This window comes from Phoenix dactylifera, chromosome 7 (assembly GCF_009389715.1).
Source record: "Phoenix dactylifera cultivar Barhee BC4 chromosome 7, palm_55x_up_171113_PBpolish2nd_filt_p, whole genome shotgun sequence".
Lineage (NCBI taxonomy): Eukaryota > Viridiplantae > Streptophyta > Magnoliopsida > Arecales > Arecaceae > Phoenix > Phoenix dactylifera.
In genome coordinates, this window is record NC_052398.1 from 2,725,360 (window position 1) to 2,736,817 (window position 11,458).

Here is an 11,458-nt window from a genome sequence, read left to right on the forward strand (position 1 = left end):
CGGAGAGAGGTGGAAGAATAAACCCGGCGTGCATTCTATTTTACTTATTCGGACCGTTATCCGGGATTATCGGGTCGCCCCGCGGGACCCACTACCCAAAACGTCCTTCTCCTCCATTCACTGCATCCACCCGTCGCCAGCACAGCATCAGAAAACAGCTGGCTATCCCGCCCGTTGAGGCCAACCGTTTATAAGCCCCTCTTTTGCCTCATCCCTCCTCTTACGCCTCCGCCTTCCAAAGCCGACGAGAGAGAGAGAGAGAGAGAGGCACGGAGGAAGAAGAAGGTAATTGGGGGATTAGGGTTGGGGGTGTACCTTTTTGCCTCTTCCTCTCGTCTCTCTCTCCTATCAATCTCCATGGACACCGGGTCCGATCTTCATCTCATTTAGCAATCCGATCCGTTCTCCATCTAATTGTTTTTTTCTTAATCGGCGCGGTATATATGGCTTCTAACGCCCGATCGGACCAAGCCGAAGAGCTGATCTTGGGAACCGCCAATCTGTCGTTTGCCAACCGCGGATGCTGCTGCTTCTGGGTGCCCTGGTCCGGCTCCAAGTCCTGGGAACGGATAGCGCCGGCGGGGGATCGGGCCGAGGAGGCAGTGGCCACCAAGGGGCGATGGTGGTGGACGACGGGATGGAAGGCATTGACGAAGGTGAGAGAGTGGTCCGAGATTTTGGCCGGCCCACGCTGGAAGACCTTCATCCGACGGGTCGGCCGCTACGCCCGCCGCGGCGGTAGCGGCGGCGGGATGCCGAGGAGCAGGTTCGGGTACGACCCTCTCAGCTACGCCCTCAACTTTGACGATGGAATGGACAGCGAAACCGACGAAGACGTCGTCCACCGGGGATTCTCTGTCCGGTACGTCGCCCCGCCGTCGTCGACCAAGTCGTCAATGGATCTCGGTGGGCGAGATGCGCCGCCGTTCTTTGTCGAACCCCCTGCAACCAGTTGACGTGTAGATTATTCATGGAGGATCATACGTTCGTTTTGTCGAGTGGTGATTTGTCTGTTCGTTTGTTTTTTGGGGAATTTTTTGAGAAAGAAATATAAAATTCCTATCCTTCATTTTCTTTCTTTTATGTTTATTTTCGTTTTTCGGTTTGGAATTGAAATTGTAATTCTTGGCAAGGAAAAGCATGTACAGGTAACGCTGGATATATAACGCTTACAGCTTTTTATTTTTTTTTTAGGACAATTCAGGAAGAGAGGCCTTTTCAATAGAGAGAGAGTGTGTGTGTAATAATCTAGGATCTCAAAAAAAAAAAAAAAATTGGTAAAAAAATATTTTTTAGATTTTTTAATTTTATATAAGTACTTAAAAAATTTTGTGGTGAATAACTAATATAGACTAAATACACATCCATATGAATCCTCAAAAAAAGCTACACAATCTAAATTCTAAGCTATAAACTTCTCATAAGATCAATGCGTTTCTGATAGGATGCTTGTGAAATGTTCAAAAGGCTATTCGCAAGAAGAGACATTTCTTGACCATTTTTTTTGGAAATTCTTCCACACTTGTTCAGAGTATGAGACATGAGATATTCCATTTTTAAATAGATAAAAGAGTTATTAATGATTGAAGATATATGCACAGCATGAAAAATAGCATAAATTCAGCTAAGAGGAACTTGAATCCAAGAAGGTAAATTACAAAAACCTTTATACGGAGAAAAAAATTAAATTTCAATATTGTCATAAAATTGTAAACGTAGAGAAATTATCCATCAAAAGAATAAGAAGAGACTATTTAGCTCTGCCTGAAAGTTTCAGATTCTTAGACAATGGCCATTAATTGACATTGTAAAACAACAACATATTGCTGCAACAAAAGATATTGCAATTCCCTCTGTTGCAATTACGTTGGCATTGCACTAGATGATTGAAACACCACACAGGATGCGTAATTCATACTTCAACCATGTTCCAGAACCCATTAACTAACGTATGACAGATTATGGAATCTAAAACAACAGCCAGGCTCTTAGAATTTGCCTTTGTAAATGATGTGGCGAAATTTTGAAGTAAACAAGAAAAGGGAAGGTTTTGGCACATCAGCAACTCCTAGAAAAAACTGATGGGACTATGAAGAGTGCCAGAATCTGATACAAATTTGCGAAGGTTTGCATTATAATGACAATCTGTCCTATTTTTCAACATCTTTATTGAAAGGGTGGGATCTGGAAGAGGAAAGCGTAAGTTGACAACGTGGTAGCGTAATGGATTAAGAAGCACCAAATTCTCCAAAGAGTACATGAAACAATTGGAGAAACTTCTGACATTACTACAAATCAAAGTACAGATATAAGCATATAAGCACGTCTTTAACAGACCAACAATAAAATGCAGACTTACCAGAAGATAGATAACAAGAACTGTATCGTCGAGAGTATAGAAGTTGTTTGACATTACTCCATGCAAGATATATATATCAGCCAACTCATGAAGTCATGCTGTAAACATAAGATGGAGAGCTAGCTACACCTTAGAAAGCAGACATGTGAGACACACTTTGCCTGTTGAATATCTTGATAAATTAATTCAGTAGATTGTTCATAATCTCCATTCTTTAATTTTGAATTTATCAGGCTGAAGCCGAATATATTCTTAGATTTGTCTTGGAAGCTCTACAAAGTAAATCATTCAGCAAAGCAAACTTTAATGAAAGTAAAATATCAAGCAATATAATCTTGCACTTTATCTTGTTGGAGCGAACTATCAGTTTGGCCAGCAGTTACTGAAAGAATCAGACCAATTGGGCTGACCTGGACCAAAGTCGGCACGCCCAGACGGCTTTGGTCCAAATTAAAAAAAAAAAAAAAAAAAAAAAAAAAGCAGAAGAAAGGATCGAAACAGAGGATGCAATCGCGATCCTCTGCTTCCTTCCTCTTCTTAAGCCGATAAGCCATAGTAAACCATGGTTGTTGTGGATCGTGCACAACCACCACTGGGATCCAATGACCGTCGAGCTTATCCCTCTCAAACCTTCTATAAATCCCTCCTCTTCCCTCTGCTTGATCCACCATCCGGCTTCCTCTCTTCTTCTTCCTCGTCTCCAATGGCTGGCGTGCCACCTCGGTCGACCACCGCCGCCCAAAACCCCCTTCCTCCTCTCCTTAGATCCCGTTTGCCTACCTCCCCTATTCCGCGTGCCATTTCCTCTCTTCTAGCTGGTCCGAAGTTTACCGCCTCCATCTCTCGCCGTTGAGTTCCCACCCTCGTCACCATCTCCTTGGGCCATCTTCTTGAGTCCACCTCCACCAAGGAAGCTAGGGGCGCCGCCCCTCTTCCTTACTTTCTCCTTTTTGGCCGAGCATGGTCGTTCCCTTCGTCCGTCGCCGCGTGCTCTCTGTTGTCGCCACCGCCTCCAGCTACCACCCGCCGGATCTCGACCACGGCAGCCATCATGAACCACCCTCTCATCCTTCCCCTGATTACCAAGAAAAGAAGAAAGAAAGAAAAGAGGAGGAAGAGGAAGAGGAAGAGGAGGAGAGAGATAAAACCTATCCCTCTTCCTCTCTCTTTCTCTCTCGTTTCGTCTCTTTCGGATTGTTTAAAACTTTTTAATTTGTATTTAAAATTTTAAATAGTAAGGTTTAAGTAATTTATTTTCTTAAATAGTTTTGGTCGGCACAGCAAATATGCTCAACCGAATCTAGTGCTTTTTGGACGAACAAAAACCTTATTAATTTTTAAATTATTGGCCAATTTAATTTATAAAAACTATAAAAAATATAAACTATATTAATATAATTGGCTTCGCAATGGGATTGAGTATATTATTATTTTTACTATTTAAATTTTTATAACATTGTTTCATGGATGAATGATTTCCAAATTATAAAAAAAAGTATACTTTTCTATTAGGATGATACATATAGGATCTAATTATAAATTATATTTTTTATAAAAATAGCGGATTTATAGAAAATAATTTCATGATAGTTCTATTATTAAAGATTATTTATGGATCACGAACTCCGTAAAGCTATTTAGTATTTTATTCATGTATGATTTAAGAAAATATAAAATATTTTATAAGCTCTCGAATTACTATGACCGTCTTTAGAAATGGAGGCCAATCGACATTCTGGAGCTAGCATATAACGAAAACGATCCTCTACCAACGAGTTAAAATTAGTGACCAATACGAATTATGATACCTTGTCGATTATGAAGATAACCCTGTCACGGATTATACTAAATGTAGCACGAAAAATCTGTGAGCACTGTTTTAATTACAAGTATTGATAAATAAATAATTATGAATATTTTAAATTTTACTTTCAACTTTATGAATTTGCATGATTTGTGCATTTGCCACGACACAATTTATTATTATAATTATAAAATATTTTATTTTATAATATAAATTTATTTTTTAAATAATATATTGAATCATGTAAAAAAATTTATGCTCCATCGGGTTACTACAAATCTTACTTGTTTTCTACAATAACGTTTGCTGCACAAAGAAACGGAGTTTGTTCTTTCCTCTTCGTTTCGCATCAGGTATTACATTCCATACAATCAAACATATTGTCAAATATACTTTGGCGTACAACAATTGTAAGTGAGGGGGACGCTACTAATGGTGATCGGACTTCAGAGAAGACACTACGATAAGAAGTGGGAAAACACCACCATACTAATTGCGCCACCCCGGTGGAGGTAATAGCAGGGCAAGGTTATGAGAAGCGACAAACCCCTGAGATCGACATGGTCATTTGCTCAATAATAACTTAAATGATGACAAGATTCAAAGGTCTTCTGAGCCTTCTTATTGTCTTTTCTACAAATTTCTCTCTTCTTCAAACTTCCTTGATGGAAAGCTTTAGTTTGTGCATTATCACATTATATTATAGTTGAATGTTTGGACATTCGATGGAAGTTCCAAAAGAGGTTATTTTATATGATAGTATGGACACATACGGAAGCTTCAATATTTATACAACTCCACGTAGTTGCATTAGTGATGCAAATTTTGTTTTAACTTTAACAAATTGTTGCAATTCTAGTTCTTTTCATTTCTCACGGAGAATTCTATCTAATATAATCGACTTTGGTGAGATGTAGTCCCAATCAACATAAATCTTATGACCAACTACGTTAAATACTCACTAATGACGTTCATGGATCCATGGAAATTAACAAGTTCAGAAGCAAATGATGTGCCATCCGAGTAAATAAATATGAGAATACATGACGTTATGATAGAGAGGCATCACCAGCATCCGCTCCCAGTGGACTCGGACAATATGCTATACTTGGCCTTTCCCTTTCTGCAAGCCGCGCAAAGATGGTAGACTGGGTGATGTGATGTTGGGGCGGAGCAGAGCAATCATCCGATAAGGAATACTCCTAGCAACATCATAATAGAAAATAATTTAGGAATGTGGATTTTTTATGTGCAGTGCTTCTAGGTTGTTTCTTTATCTTATCATTCTCATTATTTATTAGTATAACGTTGTCTCACACAAAACGTACATGAGTGCAGCCAACAAAATTAAAAAAAAAAAGAATGAAAAGAAGAAGGAACAGAAGCTTGATTCTCTAGAGCTTGTTTGGTTCGCGGGAAGCATTTTCCTCTTAGAAATATGATTCTTGGAAAGAAGATTTCTAGGAAAAGAATACCTAGAAATGTACTTTTGGCATGTTTGGTTAAACATAGAAAAGTGACAGATTTCCAGAGTGCTTATGTTTGGTTGACCATCTACTTTCCTAGAAAAGTTATGTATAATTTCCATTATATCCTTAATAAAAATTAGATTTTTAATGTCTCTTTAATGCTGAAGGGACTTTTTTTGAAAAAATAAAGATTGAGTAATTTCCGCCTCATGAAAAAATAATTTTCTTATGTTTCTCATAGGAAAGATTTTTTTATAAAATATGGAAATCATATTTCCATGGAAATACAACTTTTTCATCTTTTCTTTTTCCGCGAACCAAACTAGTCCTAAAAGGAATCTTCCGGTACAACGAGCCGCAAAGAATGCTTGCCCTTTCAAAAAAAATCTTTCAGCATAAAAATAAATCAGAATCGAACTGAGGATAGACTGCACAAGAATAATTCTGTCCGCCACAGACAGGGCACCCTGTTCCTCCCTCCTTCAAGAATGCGGATCAGGAGGCTACCTACAGTCCTGTAATGAGAAGGAATGGAAAGATTTACCATCACTTTTTCGAAAATTATAACAGCCTTTAGTTCAAGCAAACCAATAGTCCATATATGTATTATGACGGCCTTCAGTTTCACATTGGTACTTGTAAAAAAATGTTTCTTGACGACCAAGTGCTCTTCTGGGGACGGCAGGATGCGTGAGGAATGTGTAGGCTGCCTCTTTTTGCTCCACTCAAAAAGCAACTGTGCGAAGTTCCACCCCTTCTCCTACTCTCTTTTCGGCTTTATTGGCCACTTTGTCTACGTGAAATGCTTGCTTCTGAATGGCAGCAACCGGATCCTTTTACACTCTTCCTTGCTCGCCTAGAAGTGTGAGAAGACTTTTGCGCTCCCTCCACGGCAGAGAGAAAAAGAGGAGGGGATTGAAGAAAAAAATAAGAGGTGGTGAAGGGGGCCCTGAGTCCTTTTTTTTTTTTTTTGAGGAACTTTCTCTGGAGCCTTGAATCGTCTCTTTATGCCCTTCAATTTTATCAGCTATGGTGGGGGACTGATGGTGGCTTTCCTCCCTCGAATCTAAAGCCACCTTTGAGAAATAGCAAAGCAAAAAAAAAGGGTGGAGGTTCGGTAGGCTGCTTTCCTTTTCTCTCTTTTTTCATCTTTTTATACTGCATTCTGGTCTGGGTTTTGGTCTCTTCCTCTTTCGGTCGGTGAGGGTTTCGAGACTTCTTGGTGAGTTTTTTTGATGCTCTGGTTATCTAATTGTAGCTTGTTGGAGGGTTGAGGAGTGAAAATTCAGAGGAAGTTTGAGGGGGTTTGGAGGATATTGTGGTAGGTTTTTGATTGGAGGGAGGAAGAAGATGGCCGGAGGTGGAGGCGGTGGCGGAGGTGGCGGATTGGCGCCGCTGCCGAAGCAGGAGGAGTTGGTGCCCCACCCAGTGAAGGATCAGCTTCCCAACATTTCCTACTGCATCACCAGTCCTCCTCCATGGCGTGAGCCCAAAACCACCATTTCTCTCTCTCTCTCTCTCTCTCTCTCTCTTTTTCCCCGAATTTTTGCTATTTTATATTGTGTTTGCTGTATAAGAACTGATTGTTTCCTCTCTTTTTTTTAACTTTTATTTGTTTGAATTTAGTTTACTCGTTCGAGACCTGCTTGACTCTCTTTGTATCTTTAATATGCTTCTTGATTACTAATATGAAAATAAATGTTCGTATATGTGCCGCTTGTATCTAGTTGAAGTATTATTACTCTCTTATCTGGGTAGGTGCTCCTACTAGATTTGGTCTTTTGTTGCTAATTCAGTAGGATTTATTTTATGTTCTTCCTTTTTCTGCTTTTGAGGGTTTCATTACTTTGTTTTCCATCTGGTGTGGGTTTTTGGCTGTTAGCGTCACCTGTTTGGCTTAATGGCGAAATTTCGATGCAACATCAATGATTTTGTGGCTCTTCTAATGCAGCGGAGGCTATCCTTCTCGGTTTCCAGCACTACCTGGTTATGCTTGGCACCACTGTTATCATTCCTACTGCTCTTGTTCCTCAGATGGGTGGAGGAAATGTATGACTTAATTACACAAATATGCATGATCCATGAGGTTGATGGTTCGTTTAGCTTTTGTTTTCAAAAAAATTTGTACCTGAAACCACTTTTATTGCTTTAGGATGAGAAAGCTCAGGTGATCCAGACATTACTGTTTGTGGCCGGCTTAAACACTCTGTTACAGACCTTGTTTGGAACTCGTTTACCTGCTGTGATCGGAGGCTCATACAGCTTTGTTCTCCCTACCATCTCCATCATCCTAGCTGGCCGTTATAGTAACATCCCAGATCCTCATGAGGTTTCTGGCACACTCTACATTTTCTTTTATGGCAGTTTAATTCTTTTAGCTTGAAGTGTTTAATTCAGCATATAGTTGCCTTGCAGAAATTCCTACACATCATGCGGGGAACCCAAGGTGCCCTGATTGTTGCTTCAACTCTTCAGATCATATTGGGTTTCAGTGGGCTATGGCGCAATGTTGCAAGGTTGGTGAAAGATCTATGCTTCCGAGTACAACAGATGTGCTTAATTTGTGCTTATCTATTGTTTTTGAATATTTATATGACTACAGATTTCTAAGTCCACTCTCAGCTGTACCTCTTGTTGCTCTTGCCGGATTTGGGCTCTATGAGCTTGGTTTCCCTGGAGTAAGTTCCCTTTACTTTGTATCTTTGGGTAGAGTTAGCTTATGTAGATGCTCATAGAGGGCTGTGATTTTTTTTTTTGCTGATAGTCATGATTGTTGTACTAACTAATAAGGCAATGAAACTTTGTGTGGTCTTTGTTTTTTTTACCTGCTCCATCTTTGTTGTCTAATAGCTGATGAATTCTGTGATGGACACTCAGGTGGCAAAATGCATTGAAATTGGACTTCCACAATTATTAATACTGATAATATTTTCTCAGGTATTGTACTGTGATGCATATCTTAATACATACCCCACCCCTTACTGTCACCAAAAGCCACTCAAACAATCAGCCACTGGCACTGCACCCATGCATGCGCGTGCATGTTTAGTGAAGTTTTGATTTAGCTAATCCTGACTTAATGAATGTTTCTGGAAATCATTTTATGCAGTACATGCCCCATGCTGTACATTCACAAAGACCTGTCTTTGACCGGTTCGCTGTCATATTCTCTGTTGCAATTGTTTGGCTTTATGCTTTCATACTCACGATGGGCGGGGCATATAGGAATGCAGCACCGAAAACTCAACAGCATTGTCGCACTGATCGTTCTGGACTTGTTGGTGCAGCTCCTTGGTAAAGCTTAACCCTTTTTTTTTTCCAAAATGTTTTAATTATGTTGTTCTGTCTCCTGCATGCATCTGTGCTCTGGAGAGTTGAAGCCCACTAATTCACCTTGAAGGGGTGGGTGTTGGCCAACTTGTCACTTTTTGGTGGTATTGATCACAGGGAGATAAGGGCCTTAAGTTACATCTCCTTGACAACCAACTGCATTCTGTAATATTTTTATTGTTGAAATACCATATGTACATCCACTCGAAAAAAGAATAACATATGTGCAGGATAAGAGTTCCATATCCTTTTCAATGGGGAGCACCAACATTTGATGCAGGTGAAGCTTTTGCAATGATGGCTGCTTCATTTGTCGCTCTTGTAGAGGTCTGCCTACATTTATGTTATTATATTCTTAAGGATCAGCTTGAGGTGCCTTTTTAGGCTGTTACTGCCTCCATTGCTAATTTAGCTAGTTTCATCAGCATGGCATGGTTTAGTGACAGTAAAATTTAGCTGACTGGAAATTTTACCTGTACATCTTTTGTCACATTGTAGTCAACTGGTACTTTTATTGCGGTTGCAAGGTATGCAAGTGCTACACCATTGCCCCCATCCATTCTCAGTCGTGGTGTTGGTTGGCAGGTAACAGAGTTTGATAGCTTTTCCTGCTTTATTCATGATTGCATGGTTTGACCCAGGTGATTGTTGAACGATTAACTATTGTTTCCATTACAGGGGATTGGTATCTTGTTGGATGGGCTGTTTGGAACAGCTAATGGCTCCACAGTATCTGTGTAAGGCTGATGAGAAACATGCATTTTATCTGGACATGATTTGGTTAGTGCATGCAGACATTAATTGCCTGTTCTGAAGATCTCATTATTTTTTCCTGGTACAGTGAAAATGCTGGTTTGCTAGCCTTGACACGTGTTGGCAGCAGAAGAGTTGTGCAAATTTCGGCAGGCTTCATGATATTCTTTTCCATTCTTGGTAGGTTGTCTGTTTCTGCTGACTTTATTGTCTGGAATATACATGAATGCTTGAATCATGGTCCAGGATGTGAACTAAGAGTGGAGCATAATTCATGGAGCGCAACTAAATGGCCAGAAGAGGATATAGTCGGTTATGATTAAATGTCATGGATTATGGTGACCGACAGGACATATATCTTGATGTGATCAACTTAATTGCATGGATTGTTTGCTGAACTTGAACTGGATAAGTTCTTTGATTAATTTCTGGATATAATTTTATGTGTAGAAACAGAATTAGAACTGTTACCCTGATATCCCTAAGTGCATTGCTAAGTCCTCTAATAATATAAAAGTATAATTTGATTCTCTGCCTTTAAGTTCTCTATGTATTCTGTTTGGATAATTGCTGCTTCTTAAAATTGACAAGTTAGCTTTTCATATGCTTTTCTCATGTCTGACAACTTGGAAATTTGACCTCTTACATCACTTACATGACTATACATGTCACTTCTTCAGAACTATGTGCATGTAATTCTTTTTTTGTTTTTCTGATGAAGCTGTGCATGTAAGTCTTAACTGGACTTTCGTAAGGTAGTCTGACAATTTTTAACCAAGAATTATTTTTGACTGTAAATTTTTGCCTTGGGTCAATGCAGGAAAATTTGGAGCGGTTTTTGCATCCATTCCAGGACCAATAATTGCAGCTTTATATTGCATTTTCTTTGCATATGTTGGTACGTACTGACACTTGAATAGCTGGTTCTCGTTCACCATGCTAGATCTATCGCAGTCTGATCTATGCGACCATCTCGTGTACCCTTAATTTATGTTGTCGTGTATAAACAGGTGCAGCTGGTCTCAGTTTCCTTCAATTCTGCAACCTCAACAGCTTCCGGACAAAATTTATCTTAGGTTTCTCTGTGTTTATGGGTTTGTCTGTTCCACAATATTTCAATGAGTACACGTCGGTTGCTAGCTATGGTCCGGTACACACTGGTGCAAGATGGGTATGTCCTCAATCTGCAATCATTATTTGAGCACCACTGAATTATCATTTTTGACAATCCTCATAGGAAATAAAAAATAAAAAAACAATGAATTATCATTTTTGACAATTTACTCAGAGCTAAATTGAAGTTCTACTATTTCCAGTTCAATGATATTGTCAACGTGATATTCTCTTCGGAAGCATTTGTTGCGGGCCTTGTGGCATATTTCTTGGACAACACCCTGCACAGGCATGACAGCGCAACCAGAAAGGACAGGGGCCGTCACTTCTGGGACAGATTCAGATCCTTCAATGCAGACAGCAGAAGTGAGGAATTTTATTCATTGCCATTCAACCTGCATAAATTCTTCCCATCCGTGTGAGCGTGCAGCTAGGCAGTATTGAACACCATAATGTCCTTGTAGGATTTTTTTTGCCGCAATGTTACAATGTTGGTTCTTGTTTTCTATTCCGACTCCTAAGGGTTTTTCTGTGTGTGTGTCTGTGTGTTTATGTGCTTATTTTGTTTATTTGATAGGTAAAATACATTAAAAGTCCATAAAATTATTGCTGCCTGGATTTTGCAATTTA

General features: G+C 39.6%; 2 protein-coding genes across 3 annotated transcripts; both read left to right on the top strand.

Annotated features, from left to right (window-relative positions):
- The first annotated feature begins 200 nt into the window (after nt 1-200).
- On the top strand, nt 201-2,838 carry LOC103719038. Its single transcript, XM_039127915.1, has one exon. The coding sequence runs from the start codon at nt 444-446 to the stop codon at nt 954-956; it is 513 nt and encodes a 170-aa protein (XP_038983843.1). The 5' UTR covers nt 201-443; the 3' UTR covers nt 957-2,838.
- A 3,513-nt stretch (nt 2,839-6,351) lies between these two features.
- On the top strand, nt 6,352-11,458 carry LOC103719039 (nucleobase-ascorbate transporter 6-like). Of its 2 annotated transcripts, XM_039127916.1 has the most exons (15): nt 6,352-6,749; nt 6,891-7,115; nt 7,584-7,681; nt 7,785-7,961; nt 8,048-8,148; nt 8,235-8,310; nt 8,510-8,569; nt 8,742-8,926; nt 9,193-9,289; nt 9,461-9,547; nt 9,641-9,699; nt 9,804-9,895; nt 10,536-10,613; nt 10,726-10,886; nt 11,032-11,458. In XM_039127916.1, the coding sequence occupies exons 2-15, from the start codon at nt 6,983-6,985 to the stop codon at nt 11,248-11,250; spliced, it is 1,623 nt and encodes a 540-aa protein (XP_038983844.1). In that variant the 5' UTR covers nt 6,352-6,749; nt 6,891-6,982; the 3' UTR covers nt 11,251-11,458. The 2 variants fall into 2 exon arrangements, with proteins under 2 accessions (XP_038983844.1, XP_038983845.1); XM_039127917.1 differs by lacking the exon at nt 6,891-7,115 and having other exon boundaries at nt 6,354-6,749.